At 39.9% G+C, this 21,023-nt stretch overlaps 1 protein-coding gene across 5 annotated transcripts; it reads right to left on the bottom strand.

Annotated features, from left to right (window-relative positions):
- Positions 1-229: 229 nt before the first annotated feature.
- Positions 230-15,450, bottom strand: zgc:162472 (uncharacterized protein LOC553495 homolog). 5 transcript variants are annotated; one of them, XM_005929774.2, is made up of 27 exons: positions 15,354-15,450; positions 14,355-14,548; positions 13,619-14,261; positions 13,376-13,479; positions 12,913-12,978; positions 12,163-12,318; positions 11,659-11,792; positions 10,940-11,034; positions 10,793-10,847; positions 10,286-10,420; positions 9,876-10,163; positions 9,641-9,704; positions 9,382-9,553; positions 9,169-9,281; positions 8,142-8,526; positions 7,843-7,977; positions 6,234-6,270; positions 6,026-6,139; positions 3,097-5,927; positions 2,819-2,873; positions 2,553-2,706; positions 2,322-2,460; positions 2,190-2,223; positions 1,995-2,096; positions 1,650-1,881; positions 1,250-1,559; positions 230-1,155 (listed from the first exon to the last, which is right to left on the bottom strand). In XM_005929774.2, the coding sequence occupies exons 2-27, from the start codon at positions 14,540-14,542 to the stop codon at positions 1,057-1,059; spliced, it is 6,840 nt and encodes a 2,279-aa protein (XP_005929836.1). In that variant the 5' UTR covers positions 14,543-14,548; positions 15,354-15,450; the 3' UTR covers positions 230-1,056. The 5 variants fall into 5 exon arrangements, with proteins under 5 accessions (XP_005929836.1, XP_005929835.1, XP_005929837.1 ...); XM_005929773.3 differs by having other exon boundaries at positions 15,307-15,436; XM_005929775.3 differs by having other exon boundaries at positions 230-1,152; positions 15,307-15,436.
- Between the last annotated feature and the right edge of the window lie 5,573 nt (positions 15,451-21,023).

Genomic DNA, 21,023 nt, shown 5'->3' with positions numbered 1-21,023 from the left:
GCCACAAATTATGATTACTTGGGTTTAGCAGCTTGTCATTATCTAGTTAGTACAAGGTGCCTGGATCAGCAGTTGTAAGGGACGTGATGCTCAACATGTTAGCTTACAGTTAGGTCCTAACTCATTCTTAAGCATCTTTGTTATTATTTGCTTTTTTGTTTCATCAGCAGGCTGTAAACCCATTTTCAACAGCAAACTAGCATGCATGTACATTAAGACAAGACAAATCTAGGTGTAATACTTTTTATTCAGATCTTACAGAATTACATCTTTCACTTTCAGTGAGCCAATGTAACCCTTAGGGTAGAAAACACAATGTGTTTTTATGAAACAAGAAGTCAAACGGTGCATAACTGTGTGGTACAGTCACTATTTCAACACTATATATAAACATATTAACATACAGCAGAAACTCTTTGATAGTTTGATTATTCTGTTTTGAATGGGTTCCTTTTTTTTTTTTTTTTAAACAGAATTTCTGTCTTTATTTTCCACATATGTTACATTTCTAAAGTACACAGAAGAGACATTAAAAAAGGCTTTACACTGAAATGTACAACTGTACATGGTCTTAATCTACCGAACTGTGTTTTTCTTCCTGAGGTCAAAGTCATCTGAAAATTAATCAAGAACGGACAAAAAAATATTAAAAAAAAAAAAACAGAAGTTGCTACCATGTACAGTATTTACAAATTCACAGTTGTATCAAAAAGAAGAAAAAAAATAGGTAAGACATCTGAGGTTTGAAGTATTTTTTATGAAAAATTCAGCAAAAGCTGCCACCACTTCAGTCAAACTATGAGTCACAAATGTTGTTATCCATTTGTACAGTGCTTTAATATTTAAACTAACGGAGGTTTAAAATGTTGTTTCAACAAACTGATACTCTAGTAAATGTTTGCAAATGTGAAACTGCATTCATCAGTATGGTGAATAAAGAATTAAAACTAAAAGCAAAAACAACAATAACTTTTCAGTTATAAATTATTATTTACAGAAATAAAAATTTGAAAAGCCAACAAATTCCACTTCTTAATCCAACTACGTAGGTGGCTTTTACCCCTCATCCACTTCTGTGAAAATGTTGGTTAAGAAGTACTGAGACACACTGGTGGGCTCCTCTTCAAGAGCACAGCTGTCCACACAGTCATCCTGCTAAGAAGGAACAAAACAGAGCACATCTCCATGTGAGCGTGTATGAATTACACTGAATGGAAAAACAGCTTCAATCCACTTGTACCTTTCTTACCTCTGTGCACTGTGAAGTGCTAGGATCTGGGCTCCTGGGACTTTGATCACAGGTCTCTCTGATGTTCACTGCTGTTTGTGTTAGCAGTGTAATCGATGCTGGACGGGTTTCTTTTAGTGTCTGTGTCAAACTTTGTGTGGAAGGGACATCATGTGATGTGGAGGCTATAGGCTCTAGCAAAGATTGTTGTCCTTCAGTCAGTGGCGTTTTAAGCTTAGATCGCTTGGAAACTGGTTTGCTAGGTGGAAGATTTTGTGGAGGGCTGGTTTTCTTTGTTACAGAAAGCGAGGAAAGAGAGCCTTTGGGTTTTCTGTTAGATATTAGAAAAAATTAAACGTTTCTCAATAATTGATAGAAGCCAATGTGAATTTTTTTCAAAATGAAACCGTTCTTCACCCACCTCACACGCCTCTGTGAAGTTTGAGCTTCTAAGCTGCTGGTAGTGCCTTTTCCATCTGTCACAATCTCCTCATCACGGCTGCATCTTCCCCTTTGTGCTTCCGTGACAGCATCACTGGCTTTTGGCTCCTGGGTGGTGTTTGTTTGGGTAGGCGCTGACTCCGCTGCTTTCATTGACTTGGTCTTGCTGGTTTGTTTTCTCCTCGCTGCATTAGGTTTAACTTGCAGTTTGGCTGGTTGAAAGATTCATACAGGGTGAAAAAGCAACATTTAATGTTCACATTTAAAAAATGTTCACACATTTTTTAAAGTCCATTTGGTGAGTATGTATTTATCCTCTGCATACCTCTTCTTCCAATACTTGTTTGTCTCTGCTTGTTAAGTGCTGCTTCAGGCTCATTATTGTCCACGGCATCTGGAAACTTTGGTGGATTGTCTGTAGTATGTTCTGCTCAATTAAAGCACAAAATTAAAGTTACACAGCATGAATCAGCATGACAATCAGTAGCTTGAAAGTGACAGAATAATGCAGTCACTCTACCCTGTGGATCCACTGTTTTCTGAATGTTATGATCCTGATGGATGGAAAAACACAGCATGTGAAAAAGATTAAAAAAAAATTAAAAAAATCACATTCTGACCGCCAACAGTTCTTCTTTACAGCTTTACTTACAATCAGTGTAGATGGGTCCAGCACAGTCTCTTCCACACTGATGAGGCCTGTCACACTCTTTATCTCTTTGAACATGGGCATGGGGACATTAGACAGAGACCCCTCTCCTGCCGCTGCCACACTCTCTCCAGAAACACCACTAAAGGATGAAGAAAGGCACAGAATTAGACACCAAACTAAACAGACTACATGCTTGCTCACACAGCTAGTTGATTAAAAGCAGACACAAACCTTGGTTGAGGTATTGATGACTCTGCTACAGAAAGACAAGAGGGGTTCTCAGTTGCACTGTTCACCACCTCCCCTGATGAGGACAGCGGGATCTCAGTGAGAGAGAGGATGAAAAATGGTTCGTCGGGATCTGAAGGCACCTTCTCTGGCAGCACTGAAATTTAAAAAAAGAAAAAAAAAACAATAAATAAATCAAGAAGAACATTATATAAAGTTTACACAAAACTTAAGTGATATGACTGGAACATAATATATGATTGACTTACTCTCTTGAAATATTGGAAAACTTTGGATGTCGTTTGTACTTAATGTTGATGTATTCTAGGATTAGGAGAATTAGAGAAACATTTAAGGAAACTCAAGAGAGACTTTTTCACTCTAAAACTACTGACTACCAGAGAATACCTCTAACTACCCCTGTTAGGATTGGATATATAATATTAACTTGTATTAATTAGCAAGTCTTGACACAACATTAACAGATTTGATTGCAAAGCTTGTAAAAGGATTAAAGACCAGACAAAACAGTCATTATTGAGCTTACCTGGGTAGAAGACACTTGGTTCACAGGAACCAGAGGGACTTCAGAATTACTTGAATGATGGTCATGTTCACTTTGTTGTTCATTAACTTGTGCCAAACATCCAAGAGGAGAGCTGGGATCATTTGGATGGGGATCCTTACCGTCTAAGGTGCCCAGTGCTTTCTCCGAGTCTACAGGTTGAGATGTTACTGAACAGACTTCTACATTTATTGAACAATGTCCTGATGTTAGGTTTTTCTCTGGCAATTTCACAGATTTCTGTGCATCATTATTGTCCCCAGGGTCTTGTGCTGGTGCTATATTTGAGATTGTATCAACATGTTCTGCAGATTTACTGATATCAGCTGGCTGTAGTTTTGTCTGTGTAATTCTAGAGGATGATCCCAAATTGGGTTTCGGTTTGACCTTGGGAAACCGCCGCAATCTTTGTGGGATATTTTGTTCCAAGCTCACTGAGCTTGACATTGGGCCATATACAGCATCTGTCTTTTCCCTCTCTGATGAAGATATTTCCTCTCGGCATTTATTAGAAGAGCCAGATTCCAGTGATGGTTCAGAAACTGAAGCAGCATCAGGACTTTTAAATTCATTTGATTTTTCTGGAGAGGTAGGACTGCAAGATGGCTGGGCTTCTGCATCTTTCATTCTGTAGTCACTTGATTCAGACACACAAGTCTGGCTACAGGGTTTTTCCACAACCTGTGTGTGTATAACAGGGTCTTTTGTGGATTGCGAGTTTGACTGCATAGTTCTTGGTGTTTGTGGCAGGTTTGGTTTGGGTTTGATTTTTTGCAATCGACGACTCCTCAACTGAGAAGCAGCTTCACTCTTTTCTTGATTAAGTGGTGACTCTTGAACAGGTGCAACAAGAACAGCCTGGTGGACGCTGCTCTCTTGGGGTGAGGCTGATTCTGCATCACCTGCTTCCCCAGCTTGTGAGACTGTGACTGCTGAGTCAGGTGCTACCACATTTTTACAACTACTCACAGATGTGGTAATACAAGGCATATTTTTTTCTGGATCAGATGCTGACTTTGTCTCACTGCTGACCTGATCCCTGCTGGGTTCAAATTGTGATGCAGAGAGGTTCACGTTTTCTGAGGCACTCTGATCTGAAGTTGCTGCACCCAAGTCTAGTCTAACATTTGTTAAACTAGACTCCTCATTTGTTGAAAGCTCCTCCGAGAGTGTAGATGTAGAAACTATATTTATTGATGGTTTTAAAACTGAAGCAGGGTCAGCGTTTTCACTCAGTTTTTCAGAGGACAGGGTGCACACTAGTTGTGGTTCCACCTTTGCTGTTGTTTTTTCAGGTGATCTCATGTTTGAAGTTGGGCTTAAGTCCTTCTCTAAAACCGATTTTACAGTTTGAGGTTTAAACCTTGAAATTCTTGAGGACTGTGCTAAATTTGGTTTAGGTTTGACCTTTTGCATTCGACTCCTTCTAGGTGGTGAAGGAGTTGTGTCTTTGTTCACTTCTTTTTGCCTGACAGGTAAATCTTCTGGATGTGAAACACATGAAGGAGGTTTCTCGGCGCTCTCTTGACCTGGTTCTGATTCTGTGCATGGCTCCTGTTCAACTTTTGAGATCGCCAAGTCTGATGTTGCTGAATTATTGAAAACACTCTTGGCTGTTTCAACACAGGACTGAACTTTTTCCTCTGTGGGCTCAGATGACGACTTTGTGTCATTAGTGACTTGATTCCCTTTGAGATCAAACTCAGATTCCAAGTTCTGGCATTGTGAGGGACCGCAATCCGTTATTACTGCACCTAAGTCCGGTCTACCATCTGTGGTTGTTGGTAAAAGAGTATCTACACTTTCTACATGTTTTTCAGGAGAAGCAGAGCATGATGATCGTGGTTGTTCATCCTCTGTGGTTAAGCATCTTGATTGTTTGCGAGATTTGGGGTCTTGCATTGGGATGGGGTCTCTCTCTTCAGGCTGCTTTGTGGTTTGGGATTTAGATCTTGCAGTTCTTGATGTCTGTAGCAGATTTGGCTTGGGTTTGAATTTTGGTAATCGACTCCTTCTAGATTGGCAAGTATTTGAGACTTCACTTTCTCCTTTTTCAGTGACAGATAATTCTCCTGCGTGTGTTTCACCCGTAGGTTTATCACTGCTCTCCTTGGCTGGGGACACAATTGAACATAACTCCTCTTCAACCTCTGTGATGAGTGAGTCAGAGTTTGGCGGATCCTTAAAACCAGTCTCAAAAGGTTCAACATGGGAAGTAAGTTTTTCATCTGTGGGCTCAGATAATGACTTTGTCTCTCTCGTGGCCTGATCCCTATGTGGTTCAAATGTAGATTCAGAAAAGCTGTGACTCTGGAACTGGATTTCTGCAACTGATTCAACCCCAACAATATCTGGTTGACTCTCAGATGGCTTTGCTGTTAGTTTAACTTCAGTAGAGGAAGTGTCAGCTTTTAGCAATGCTGGAGAACAGTCTTTAATGTTAGCAGACTCCCTGTGGCTTTCTTCAGCTGTCCTTGCTGCAGATATATCTGGTTGGGATTTGGATTGTACAGTCCTGGAGACTCGGCTAAGGTTAGGTTTAGGTTTTATTTTGGAAAAGTGACCTCTCTTAGTTTGTAGAGTATTTTTGTTTGAACTCTCTGGATGTGGCTCATCACTGGTTTTAACTGCCATTTCATCACTGACTGTTTTGCTAACTTGTTGTTCCACAGTGGCCACAGTCTCCGATGTCTGTGTGACATCATGATCAAATGCAGACACGGAAGGAGTGGCACTTTTTTCCTGTACAGCAGCATCGGAAACAAGCTCTTTTTCTAGGTGGGTGGTTTCATTCACATCAGCTGATGCCGTCCCTGCAGTTAAATATAATGGCACATTTTACATTGACTGTTGCTCAGTCTAACAACAAATGAAACTGTCCATTATAAGGACTCTTTTCTGTCTTTCTAACCTGTTACATGATCTCGTATGTCTACTTGATTCTGTTCCGACTGAGAGACGTGACTCAGGTTTCCGATGGTCAGCAGGGTTTGAGCAGCCTCGTTGTAGCTCTGATCTTCAGATACTGAAATAAAAAGACAAACAAAAAATATGAACTTTAAATCTAAAACTATATATAAAATTCATAAGCAAATAATCATAAAACATCTTCAACATACCTTCTGCATGTTCTGAAGAAATAAATTCTATAACATCCTGCAAAGCAAACACACATATCATAAATAACACCAAAAGCTCTCCTTTCTATTCACAAAAGCTGTTTTACAAAAACATGAAGTACAGTACACTGCTTCATTTACAATATCTTTTCTACATCTGTACACATCTGTACAGATATGTACATCTACAGTTGACTGTATAGCAAATAAAGATGACATTTTAGGCACCTTTCTAATCTTATTGATCACTGAACTGGTTTACTACAAACCACATTGTTATTTATGCATGTTATAATTTTCATCGATCAGGCATAACATTATAACCACAGGCCTAATATTGTGTTAATCCTGCTTTTGCTGCTAAAACAGCCCTGGTCTGTCGAGGCTTGGACTCCAATAGAACGTCTCTAGCTGTACTGTGGTATCTGGCACCAAGATATTAGCAACTTTTAAGTCCTATAAGTTGCAAATTTGGGCTGTCCAGGGATCAGACTTGTTTGTCCAGTACATTCCACAGCTGCTTAATTGGACTGCAGTCTGGGGAATCTGGGAGTCAGTCAACACCTCAAACTCCTTGTTGTGCTCCTTGAACCATTCCTGAACCATTTTAGTTTTGTGGCGGGGCGCATTATCATTCCAAATGAGGCCAAATGAAGGTGGTCTGAAACAGTGCTTAGGGAGGTGGTGCATGACAAAGTGACATCCATATGGTTGGCAGGACGCAAGGTTTCCCAGCAGAGTATTGCTCAAAACATCACACTGCCACTGGCGGCTTGCCTTCCCCCCATAGCACATCCTGGTGTTCCCTAAGTAAGAGGCGCAAATGCACCCAACCACGTGACATTAAAAAAATGTGATTATTTGGACCAGGCCACCTTCTTCTATCAATGCTCCATGGTCTAGTTCTGATGCTCAAGTGGCACTTTCGGTGAAGGACAGGGGTCAGTATGTGAACCCTGGCTTGTCTGTGGTATGCACCTCCATACACTGTGATGCACTGTTTGTTCTGACACCTTTCAATCAGAACCAGCATTAACTTGTTGATATGAGATACTCTAGCTCATCTGTTGGATCGGACCACACAAGCCAGCCTTGGTCATTGGTGGCCAAGGCTCACTGATGCACGTTCCCCACATGCAGCAGTGAGCCTATCAGGACCCTATCTCTGGTTCACCATTCTTCCTTCATTGACAGATACTGCAGACCGAGAAAGTCCCAAAAGAGTCTTGTCAAACTCAAATCCTTTTACATTTTGCCCTCAATTTTTTTTTAACTTTGAGGACAAAATGTTCACTAACCCACCCAGTAACAGGTGCAATGATGAGATAATGAATGTTATTTATTTCACCTGTCTGTGGCCATAATGTTTTGCCTGATTGCTGTGTAAGTAATTCAACCACATACTGAATACATGTATTCAAAACAAAAATGGAAAGACACTGCAGAAAAAAATAAAAGGTTGAACTTACTCAGTTTTGAGCCTTTAATAATAGATAAAATTGTGTTTTCAAGATTAGTGCTCTGGAATGATAATCATTAACCCCAGATCTGTTATTGGGGTTAATGATTTAATTAACTTGGTACTACTTCTTAAGCATAGGTCACTTACAATCAACAGGTCCAACTGATGTTCACATGGTTCAGCTGACCCTGTCTCATGTTGTGCCTGCTCACAAGCAGAATCGGGGCAAAGTGCATCTTGGGAAATGCCCAAAACATCAGGCATAGTGGCCAAGATATCAAGCTACAGGTGGCATAGGAGGAGTCAGAGGAAGATTGGAATGTAAAACCATGCGCAAATAAAAAGTAAAGCAAAACATAAGAATGTTTGTCATGGGAATTATTTCAAAATAAAAAGAATGATTGGTGTTTTAGTGAGGCATGTGATGGAGAAAATGTTTATCATACCTCAGCAATTGTCTCATCCACTTCTTTAATCTCAGGACGAGGAGTGTGCAGGCCGGCAGGCACAAACGCAGGTGCACTGCTGTCTTTACTGGGGCTACCTGCGAGTTCCACCTCCTCCACTTCTTCATCCTGCCATTGATGACTGTCCTCGTCACTAAATTCTGTCTGAGAAGCTGTGAGAGTGACAAGTTTACACTTTTTGGATTTTGGGGCCAAATCATGCTGTGGTAGGATTCTCTTCTTGGCTGCCTGTTGGGATTTTGGTTTAGCAGCAGATGCAGTGGACCCAGCTGCTGAGGCTGGTGTAGTTTCAGATGCAGAGGAGTGTACTTCATCTTTGGCTGGATAAGTCAAGGGCTTGATGGGTTTAGGTACTCTACCACATCTACAAAACAAAATGAAACACTAATAAAAACACTTTATTCATGATCAATAGGAATATTGTTCTTAAATCTATCAGCCCACCAGACAATGTTAGATGACAAGAAACCCTGTATTAACAGTATTGATAATTACAAAAAACATTTTCATATGTTTCTGTAATGGTGAATCCATCAGTATGTCTAAACTCTTTAATCAAAGTCATTTTTTAAATGCCAAGGAATAATTTTTATTGTAATTCATCAATTTTCAAATTTACCATCTTTATCAAAATAGTAAAGCACATTATTATTTTTTTATTAAGATGTCAAATTACAGCTATTTGCTTGCTTTGTGAACAGAAACATTTGTTTGATTGAATTAATTGATTAATTGTTTTGATTAATTGCTAATTTCTCCAAAAAAAGTCTAGTGTGCCGGCTGAAATCTGGGAATACAAACATGAATTCAGTTTGAAATCCTTCACTCCTGGACAAATATGCTGAACAAATATTTAATTTTTAGTTTTAAAAAAGTTTATGAGAGATTTCTAAAATATTTGTGTTTTCTTATTTTTTTGAAAGGTGGTCTAACAAATTTCTTAAGCGCTGGATACAGTGGATACACGGTCAGAATGGGAGTTCTTCAGTAAATTACATTCATGTACCTGGTAGGTCTTGGAGGTTTAACGATGGCATCCTCCTCCTCCCCTTCTGAGGAAATATCATCACCGACTGGCTCCCTGCTGGCTTGGCTTAAAGATGATGCATCTTTATTTACCTACAGTAAGTTTCAGTAAAGCAAAGCCAGTATTCATAAAAAGGTTTCAAGGCTTATAAACAGAAAGTGAAATAACCTTATTACAAGTTCAACCACTTACACTCTCATCTTCTTCATCCAATGAAGTACTTTTAGCTGTTGTACAAGGTGAAGGCTTTTTACTCCATTTGCGGCCTAAAGGCAGTAGTGGTTTTGATGCTCTGCCTCGTGAGAGTTTAGCTGGCTTGATTGCAGTGTCCTTAGCTGTATTTGCCTTTTGAGTTTTCTCTGACCTAAACATTTGAAAGAAACTGATTTTAATCGCAGAGATATGTACAAAAACAATAATGTTCACAGCAATATGATTTTAGTGTCATTACGTGTCTGAGTCTTTGTGGTTGTCAGGAAGCTCTGCCTCAGGATCTTCGCATACGCCGTCCTCATCTGAGAATTTAAAAGCAAAATAAAAATGGCGTGGCACTTTAACAAAAGCCAAGAAAACATGGGGAAACGAGTACTGATTTGGGGGGAAAAAAGTTACTACCCTTAATTTTCAGGAAATATTTAAAAAAAAACAAACAGACAAAAGGTAGTTACCACGAAATCACCACATACCTACATGTTTTGTAACAACAAAACCGCTCACAGTCCCTGTACCTTGCTCAGTGCTCACTCGTTTGGTTCTCTTGTCATTTGGTTCCTCATCCAGAACAACTTGTCTGTTCTTTCTTTTGCCTCTTTTTGTCTTAGCGTCAGAAACAGGAATTTCTCCATCATTACAGAGATCCTCATTCTCTTTCTCCCCTTCCTCTTCCTCCTCTTCCAACCCCAGGATCTCTTTCCCATCCTCATCCTCCTCATCTTCCTCCTCCACATCACTCAGTTTCCTTCCCGATTTTTTGGCTGTAGAAGGAATAAGAGCACATAGACTTTTGAATTGGGAAGAGCTAAAGGAGAATTCCCAAATATTCACATACAGCCTACAATGATCACACGAGAAAAGAAATTACGTTGACGTATCTTACCTTTTGTCTTTCTCTTGCCCTTTTGGGACGATTTCTTCTCAGACACTGATCTCAGTTTCTTCTTACTTCTCTGATATTCCAAAATCTTTTCTAACAGCTTAGAGAAGTACTCTATGTCCAGTTTGCGCCTCTCTCCTACAAAACAATCATCAGCCAACTTAAATTAAATTTAAGAATGTACACACAGAACGTTAATCATTCGGTTATTTTGATTCCAAAACGTTTGGCAACTGTGTAAAATGTGAAGGGAAAAAAGGGAAAAACATACAATACTGTGAACACTTGGGATTCTATAATTAACTAAACAAAAACACAGAACTTTGTGCGCGTGTGTATTTCCCACTATGCTGCATAATCTCCTCTCTCTCTAGTTATGTTACTAATTAATATTATATTCGTTCTTTTTTTGAAATTTGATATATTGTCTTTTTACCATTTTCATTTAAATATAACCTTTAAATGACATACGTGAATAATTACATTTGAAGATTATTACTAAATACTTACTGATAGCTTTGTCAATCCTCCAAACATTCTCTCGTTCTTCTTTCTTGAATTTGTTCTGAAAGATCAAATTCAAAATTGCAGTTCTGTGTATTTAGTTCAACTTTAAACTCTTTCTTCTTATCATGCATACTTGTATTTATCGCTGACCTTTATCTCTGATCGAGCTCTGTGTGGAAACAGTTGGCAAATCATAGAAAAATCTGTCCCCACCATGCTAACTGCCAGGAAGAACATGTCTGTCTCTGATGAAAACAAATTTAAGAAGAAAAGTCACAAAAAAGGCATCAAAACAAAATAATAAAAACACTTAATATGTTACCATATATGTGGCTTATCTTACCTGATAAGCCACTGTATTATAACCATTCACATGTGAAGTGCACAGCATCGACTGTGTGGTTATAATGTTATAATTTTCTGCATTCAATTAGACACATGCCACACTCTTAACTATTACTGCAGACTGTATATAAAAGATGGCTTCAGGACCTGAAAAGACGAGTCAGTGCAGACAAGCCTTTACCTGCAATAGGTAAAGGCTTCAAAACAGGACTTTGCTAATCACCAAATTATATACAGTATCTATGTTGCAACAGTCCCTGACAGCAATAGCCTCCTCAGAAGAACAATGCTGCCTGCAACACAACAAAAACTGCTCAAGCAGGACTCAAGGAAAATAAAAAAAGAACACAAGGAATTGATCCAACCTAAGAACTCCTCAGATCCCAATCTGATAAAGTATCCGTGGGACGGGGAAACAAGACCCATCACACAACCCACGGATTTGTTTCCAATGTCTCGTGCTTTTGCTCTGCAAAGCCAGTGCTGCTTTGCATAAGGTTCCTTTAATATTGTGGCTGTCTCACCTTCGCTGGTCCAGCGTTTTGCATGGTTAAGTTTCCTAAAACTTGAGTAAGTTGTAGTGGAGCCTCGTTCAAAGATGGGGTCTCGATTCTCTGCTGGGTTTGGCCCTTTGGCTCGCTGGACTTCCACAGTTAAGCTGAGAGATAAGATGAAAGGGTTTTAAAAAGCCTATAAATGGTTTGAACGTTCTACAATATCACAATAGGAAAGCAATTATTTTATATGGATGTGGCAAAATAATAATAAAATAATAATAATAATAATAATAATAATGCATACTTTATTAATCCCCTGTAGGCCGATTACTCTCTGCATTTAACCCATTGACTCAGTGAAGCAGTGAGCAGCCACCAATCCATCACAACGGTACTTTGCTCAGGGGTACCTCAGAGTAACAGTTCAGTGGATTCGAACCACCGACCTTCCAATCATGGCGCGACCACTTTACCTAATGAGCTATCCCTGCCTGGGGATACAGATCAAATGGTCTACAAATCTCTACTAACCTCTCTTCGTCAATAATCAGTGAGCCATCTTCTGCAACTTTGACTTGAGGAACCATAAGTGCTTCTTCCTGCTCTTCCTCTGCCTCCTCTGCTTCTTCCTCTGTGTTGCCCATGGTATTAGGGGGGATTTCAGGTTCCTGTGCCTGCTCTGGAGACCTTCAAACATTAAAAAAGAAGAAGAAAGAAAATAAAGAAAAATCAATTTATTACAAGCAACTGGTATACAAACTTTCTACACATTCTGAAACGTGCAGCAAGCCACAGCTTTTGAAAGACAAACTGTTTAAAATGCACTGCTGCCTCCACATTTAAGTACACCAAAATGTTAAAACACTTAAACCAAGTTCTCTGTTGTATCAGATGTGCAGTCACTTTGCAGTGATTCAAACAGACTGAATTAACACGTGAAAAGAATAATGTTTGGCTGGGACAAACTCAATTCTAGTGTTCAACTTTGTTTTGTTTCATTCATATTTTTTTTCATAATACTTTTTGTGATGAAAAACTGTGTTTATGACTCTTTCTTTGAGGAACAACAGATGATCAGCAATTGCACACAGTGAGAACATGATTCATGTGTGTCCTTCTGCAGCATTAAAAAAAAAAACATAACTTTTTAAACTTAAATATTATAAGAAAATGTGACAAAAAAAGCATGTCAAACATTGAAGTAATTTCCATTTGAATTACAGGCTTAACATAGACAAACCATTTAAAAAAAACATGATTTAAAGAACAGGACAAACATACGCTTCTCTTCCTGGTGAAGGTGGGAGCAGAGTCTCATTCTCTTGGGTCAATTCTTCTACACCAGATCTGGAAGAATTTCAAAATTCAGTTTTCTCAAGTAAAATCACTGTTCGTCAATATAAAACATCATTAAGTGAAATATATGGTACATGGACTGGACTGTTCTACAGGAGCGTACTTTATGCAACATATCTCATTCACCCATTTACACACACATTCATAAAAGCACATTTTTGCATCTAAGTGCTTTCTACCTAACATTAACACCGATGAACACATCGGAAGCAACTTGTAGCTGCTTGCCAAGGATACTTTAGCGTGCACAATGGAGCAGTCGAGCATCAAACCACCAACCTTCTGAATAGTAGACAACGTGCCTCCTGCCTGCCTCCTGAACAATGGCCTCCCCCATACTTTAACATCACATAATTACATGAATTTCACAACTTTGCAAGATACTCACGTCATTGGGTTAGACGTTGGAAGATAATGGATAAGGTCCCGCATAGTCATTTTGGCAGGATCTAAATTAAATACCTTCGAAACAGCCTTAGCTTTCTTAAGTTTCTGCAGAATCAAATGACATCACACCTTTCAGTTAACAAATCATGATAAAGCTAACAGTTTATATCTGATGAATACATTATTTAACTCAGACACCTGTGAAAAGATGGCTAAAAATGCTTAGTTAATGACAAGGACTCACTTTTTCTTTGCGTCTCTCCTCTCTGAGCAAATCTCTGAGCTTCTGAGCCTTCACAAGCCTTTGTACGTCTGATGGGTCATTTAGAAGTCTACTCAGGGAGAGTGCCGATGGTGTCAGTGAAGGCACAGTCTTTGATGATGCAAGTGTTTTGGCTTTCTCCGATAGTTCAGTAGATTCTTTGTCTGGTATGGAGGGTCTATCTGGTGGTCTGGGAGGAGCTTCCTTAACTTGTCTGTCTGAAATGTTCTCTGATTGTTTGCTACTGTCTGCTGGAAGATGGGTTTGTTCTACTGACTGTACAGCTGAGGAAACAGCTGAAGATTCTGAAGCGTCCAAAGAAATGGAGGTGGGTTTAGGTTGAATTTTAGGCAGCTTGCCGTCTTCTGAAGGCCTGCGTCGCCTTGGAGACTGGAGTCCCTTCGGAGTTGCTGTTGTTCCCGTTTGACTGGATGCTTTTGCCTTGTCAAGGCCCGCACCAGAGCAATCAACAGATGTTTGAGAGACTGCTTTGATGGGAGACTTTGGTGTCCGAGAGAGAGCAGAGGGGCGGCCAGGGGCCACTTTAGGCTTAACAGAAAATCGTTTCCTTCTTTGGACAGCCACTGAAGAGCTGGTACCATCCACATTTTGCTCACTGCCATCCCTAAACGGTAGTAAGAAAAGTTATTGTTGTCAAACATAACAAATAGTCTTAAGGCTTCTAAAATAATTCAAAGACACTTTACTTTAAACTCACACTGAAGCTGCAGCTTTTTCTGACAGGGTAATGTCGGACTTATCCGTCAGAGCACTAGCATTGTTGCTGTCCCCAACCTCTCTCTGGGCCTCACTGGCCTCCTGATTTGCTGGAGTTGCTTCTGGAGGTGCTGATCGCCCTGCTGTACTTACATTGGGACGCACACTAAATCTTGACCGACGGAACATTTTGACCTGAAAGCAAAGCTGCATCATTACTGAACAAATAGCCATGACATCAATCTGCAAATTAAATACTGCTAAACTCCATCTAACGCCCTAATACGCCATCAAAATGTATTCAGGTATTGTAAAGGTGCTCTGGAAATCAACCAAGAAAAGATGCCCTTACAGAACAGCAGTCACAGGTGGGGATCTTTTTCTGCACCAAATCTCATCTTTACATATAGCTTTTCAAGAAATTATTTGCTAAATAGAAATGAACACAAACATCTCTCCATGGATGGAGTTCGACACTAATATGCATTTGCTTCGTCTCAGTGTTGACAAAAAGCAGCTTACTCTACTGCAGCTTAGGCATATTTCGCCTACAAAACAATAAACTTCGCCTGCACAAAAAGTATTTAAATGATCTCTTCTTTTACTTAAAAATGCAAAACTCAGCTACTTTGTTTACAGGGCTGGTGACGTCGACAGTCGAGAGGCCGTTAAGTTTGATGGCAAACGCTTTAAAATCACTCGGAAACACCGCCAGACGTGGAATAAGCCAACAAACACAATTTAAACCAGTGAAAATTACGCAAAATGCAATCTTAATGGTGGAGAAAGACTGGCAAAGTGCATAAACTGGACTCAAACTCGGGTAAAAACAGTTTTAAGCGTGACGCTCTGCATGCGTTGGGTCGCCCGTTTCATGACGTTTTGAAGCTAAGACCGCTTCACTGATATTTTTTATCGCGTCCATATCTTTTACTTTACTTGTACTAACGTACCTGACTAAGAATATGTCGTTTTGTGGAAGAAATAAGCCTTCATTTACCGACGAGAAGTGGTAAGTAGCGGACCCAAAGCACAGGTTAATCCGCCATGTTTAGTGACGTAATATTTTCCTGAGTGAAGGGGGTTATGGGAAATGTAGTTGGGTTCAAAGAGTTGGATGAGGTAAGACCGCGATCTCTGTAAGCAATCCTGTCTGCGCTTTACTAATAATAGTAATAACAACAACAACAAAGAAAAAGTAACAAAAGCTTTAGTGTAAAGTATAAAATATGTCTGTATGAAATGTAAGTATAAGAAAATATGTGATTTTAAATTGTGCCTGCCTTCCCTCCACCATGTTTTATCTCCTGAAAATAACCCATTTCTTTTAATTTCTTTGAGAAACAAACTAATATACATATTTAAGTAGCACGGAAATATTTGATTTTTTATGGTGGTTTATCAGGTTATGTTTACATGTAAATGTAGTCTTTAAAAAAAAGAAACCAAGATTCCAGAGTACTAACTATTATATAACTATAACTATTAACTGGTTTAGCGCTACCCATTACTATAAACTGATTAAACCGATAGAATAATAACTGGTCAGCCCCATGACTGACTCTAAATCTGTGTAGGATTTATCTGTTTGGTTTAGGTAAGCAGGACCTCAAACAGGACCGTGCCCAGCAATTTCTATCAAAAGAATTAATCCTTATATCAAAAATATATTGATTCTCATTCAGTTTCCTCTAATTAATCTGATTTAGCTCACTGTTTTCAGAAAGATCTTCTTTTGGTGACTCCGATTATGACAGATTATCCACCTCCACCTTTCCCTAGCATCCTCTTCTGCCACACTAACCTTCTGCGTGTCCCCCTTCACTGCATTCATCAATCTTCTCTTTGTTCTTCCTCTTTTCCTCCTGACTGCTAGCTCCATATTCAACATCTCTTGTTATTCCTCCTCTACACATGTCCAAACCACTTCAATCTTGTCTCTTAAACAGCTCAACCTAAGCTGTCCCTCTGATGTTCTCCTTTCTAATGGTGTCCACTAGGGTTGCCACGATTAGTCAACTAGTCACGATTACGTCGACTATCAAAATCGTCGACGACTAATTTAATAGTCGACACGTCGTTTGAAGCTTTGTAAGATCCCAAAAGACGCAGGACTAAGTAGTAGGATTTAAGAGTGTAATAACGGACTGAAACAGAAGATGGCAGCACTGCATGTACAAGGATGCCAGCTGCCGTTAAACGCCGAAGAAGAAGAAACTGTCCCAGAATTCATAGCGCGGCCCTGCTCAGTTTCCAACAATGGCGGCACCTAGTTAGTTTTAATATTACTCTTATTATTCTTTCTGGGTCACAAAATAGACGTTTAACATATTTTCAGACGAGAATATAGCTGTGTAAACCTCAAATATCTGCTCAGTTTATCAAGACACCACATATTTTCAAAAGCGCTCCGACGTTTTCGGAGAGGTCTGTTACCCACTAGCTCGTTAGCTAGCCGGGGTTACAGGCTCACTAGAGCCGGTGAGAACACCGGACTCCTGGCAAATCGTTTTCAAACCCACCGCTGTCTTTCGCTACTCAGGTTAAACATGATATATAAGTCACTTAGATAACTTAAAAATGTTATTATTTGGCTTTTTTCAGTATTTTATTTGTTCCTGAGTAAATCAGTTTGGCTGAGATTAAAGTTATAGTTTTTACACAGCTGAATAAACGTCAAGCAGACAACTGATTATCAGAAGTGTGAGATGCTCGAGAATATACTCCGGTGTCCTGTTATATTTTAGATAAGAGCAGAGGCGAGTTTATTAAACTTCACCGAAACAATCTGCAAATTTCATTAAAATTTAATAAACTATCATCTTGTCTTTATTTTTAGTTAGCACATACCTTAAACACTTAAAGCTGTAAGCTAATGATAGTTATATAAGAGCAGATGCTGCTGGTGCAATAAGCTGTACGTTTTACGTCCAATGGATGATGATCTGATTAGTCGACTAATCGCAAAAATAATCGGTGACTAGTCGACTATCAAAATAATCGTTTGTGGCAGCCCTAGTATCCACTCATGTCACTCCCAGTGAAAATCTTTAGATCTTCAGCTCTGTCGCCTTTTTTTTTTAGTACCACTGTGTCCAAACCATACATCCAGTGGTGGTACTGGCCTGTTTGGCGCCCTGGGCGAACACTCCCCCCCCATACACACACACATATGAAGAGAGAGAGAGTATGCATAGTATGCAAACGGCTACCAAACAGCCATCATAATTCGTCATACAATGAGAACAGGACAAATCAACAATTGACAATGACTAATTAATATTAAAATCTGTAACATAATGTATTGTTTGGAGTTTAGTCTGTTACTGTTACTATTTTTACCATTTCTTCTTGGAGCAACTGTAACCCACATAATTTCCTTAGGGATTAATAAAGTATTCTGATTCGGATTGTTTCAGGATGACCTGCCATTATCCAATGTCCTGTATCTTTCGTTTCTCCTCCTCTTCTTTTCTCTTTTTTTGTAAACTGAGCACCTGATGGCTTTGAACTGTTCTTGTCCATCTTGGTTTTAATTTTGCATTCCAGTATGAACACCCATCCCCCAACTCGAGGATCACCACAACATAACCTAATAGACCTACACGTTAGTTCACAGATTCACTTTGTCTAGAGTTTATTTCTGGGATTTCACACAACCCAGTATTCAAATCATGAATACATAATGGGCTTGGATTTACAGCATTATGAATGAAATGTGCTCTATTTGGAAGCAGCCCCCTCACCTTTCGATGTGTTGTGTGTGAGACTATTTAAATTGTTATTGATCCCTTTACCCCTGGTCCTAAAGTGTATATTTATTTTCTTACTCTTCTTATATTATTGTTTGTTTACTTGCACTGCTGTAACTGGAGCCTCGTCGTCTCGTCTCTCTATATACTGGACTGTATGTAGCGGAGATGACAATAAAGTTTACTTTGACTTCAGCAGCGAGCAGGCGCACCGAGGGCTCTCGCGCTCACTTTTCGCGTATAGAATTTCGAAAAAACATCGGTGCAAATTATAAGTCTGTATAATGATGTCTGGTGTTTTCGTGTTTGTTGGTTTGTTTTTATTCTATTTTATTTTGGGGGTGGGTTATTAGACGCTGCTCCAACCAGCGAGAGAATCCCCCGCCGCCCCGCCCTCTCCTCCCTGTACCGCAAGCAGCAGGCGCACCTCGCAAACGGAGGGCGCCCTTACTCCCAGCAAATGGGCGATAGAAAACCGATCGGTGCCTATGGCGCGATATGGCAGCCTCGCTTCTGTCAGTCTGCCCCAGGGCAGCTGTGGCTACAACCGTAGCTTGCCTCCACCAGTGTGTGAATGTGAGAGTGAATGAATAGTGGCATTGTAAAGCGCTTTGGGTGCCTTGAAAAGCGCTATATAAATCCAATCCATTATTATTATTATTATTATTATGCCATTCACAATATGTGCTGGCATGACGTCGGGGCAGCATGAGTACAAGCAATTTTTATTTATTTTTTGCTTTGCATGCTTGACCCTAAGTATTTAAACTCATCTACCTTCACTACCTCCCCTCCTTGGAGCTTCACCTTCTGACTTTCATTCTATACCTCCACCCAGGAAGGTTAAATTAAAGTGGAAAGAAAATAGAAGGAGTGACATAATTAGGAGGGGAGAGCTTCAGAAATTCAGGTAAAGCAATGGCTACTTTGACCATTGCTTAGTGCTAATAGCTAAAGTGTAGCTTTAGCTTTAGCCACATGGACCAAAAATGTCAGGGCCATTTTTTTTTTGTCCCAGTCCAGCCCTGCCTCCATCTCTCCCTTCCACCTGCTCTCAATATAGAGCACAATGTCGTCTGCAAACATTATAGTCCACAGAAACTCCTGCCTGAACTCATCTGTCAGCCTGTCCATCACCACTGCAAACAAAAAGGGGCTCAGAGTGGATCCCTAATTTAATCCCCCCAACTTTGAATGCATCTGTCACTCCAGCTGCACACCTCACCTCTGTCCTCATACATCTCCTGCACCAACTTCCCTTCCTTATGTAGAAGTGAAACACCACAGTGCTTTCTCTAGACCTACAAGGACACAGTGCAACATCTTCTGACCTTCACTATCAACACTCTGAAAGCTGTAACTCTCTTTCTCGGCATGATGGCATACCACTGCTTGCTGATTGTCAACTCTCTTTTTAACAATTCTTTTCCAAAGCTTTATTTTATGACCTATTAACGTTACCTTCTGTAGATGCTACAGCTCTGCACATCACACTTTTTCAAAAGTTAAAACTTGTACCAGTACACTTCCTCTCACTCTTCAGGATTGTGTAAAACAATTTATTCAATGAGTCCACAGTTCTCTCAAATTGGCATCTCTATACTTCCACAGGTAAGTCATCTGGGCCACCTGCCTTTCAAATCTTCATCCACTTCATAGCTGCCCTCACGTACTCCCCACTAATCTTCTGTACTTCCTGTCTCCCTCCCATTTTCTTTGTTTATCTGTGCCTCAAAGTACTCTTCTAAATCTTCTCTCGTTACTGGTTAGTACATTTCCATTGCTACCCTAATCCCCCTAACCCGCTGCAAATCCTCTCCAGCTCAACCTCTGCCTAGCCAGTCAATTCAAGTCCTTTCACTCCTTTGTAAGTGTCCAACCTTACATACAAGTCATTATGAATATTTCTACTCCTTTCTTTGCTGTACACCTAGTACAGGAGTACCTAGTCCGAATACCCTTGTCTACTTTCTTCATCTACCTGACTCCCTTTTTCTTTGTCAACCTCTTCTTTTGAATACTTTCCTGTATACTTCCCCACTCCACCACTAAGTTTTCTTGTTCTCTTTCCAGAGAATACATCAAACACAGTTTGAATCCACCTCTAATACTCCTGGCTTTGCCTTCCATCTTGGTGTTTCCTAACACACCCTCTCTCATCTTCCAGCCAACAGTAGCACAGTTTCCACTAACACACAGCTAGCTAACAGTACCAGATTGAGTCACTGTTAACCCAGGCCATTACTGATCTAGTATGAAGATCTCCTTCCTGATGTTTGCTTTGGCAATGACTTCATGCTCGATTCCCTAACTGATGCAGCCCTCACCAATTATCTGGGCTTGGGACTGGGACACTGGCACTAAGAGTACACTGGCTTGTGGCCCCCTTGTGGCTGGGAGAGAAGCAAAAACCTGAGCTTGCATTGTTATTTTGGTTAGATGACCAACATCATTCTGTCCCTCATCGGGTTTGCTGGTTTTTGAGATACCAATTTGTGCTGCTCTTGACAGAATTCTGGTTAATATTCAGTGGTTCACGCTGTTAATAGATCACCCTGCGACTGGTATTACAGTAATTTGCCCCACTTAGGAAATCTATCCTTAAAAAAAAAAAAAAAAAAAAAAAAAGAAAATACATACTTTATTTTGCTATAGTCACCAGATGATAGTGAGCAGTGCAACTTTCATCCTCATTTAGGATTTCTATGACTGCAGTAAAAAAAATTTTCATCCCTCACTTTTCCCAGCTGCCACAAGACCAAGTGATAGGTAGAAAAAAAAAAAAAGAAAAAAATCAATAGATGGAACTTAATGGCAAGAATTTACAGGGTAACTGAATGCACCTTAAGCAGACCTTTGACTGGCAATAGGATCAGTGGATTCTGGATCTAAGATGCAAAACAACTGCACAGCTCTGC

The sequence above is a fragment of the Haplochromis burtoni genome, unplaced genomic scaffold (assembly GCF_018398535.1).
Source record: "Haplochromis burtoni strain Fernald_Lab_line unplaced genomic scaffold, NCSU_Asbu1 Contig_107, whole genome shotgun sequence".
NCBI classification, from domain to species: domain Eukaryota; kingdom Metazoa; phylum Chordata; class Actinopteri; order Cichliformes; family Cichlidae; genus Haplochromis; species Haplochromis burtoni.
The sequence above is the reverse complement of the archived record's forward strand: the minus strand, read 5'-3'. Positions and strand labels throughout refer to the sequence as shown.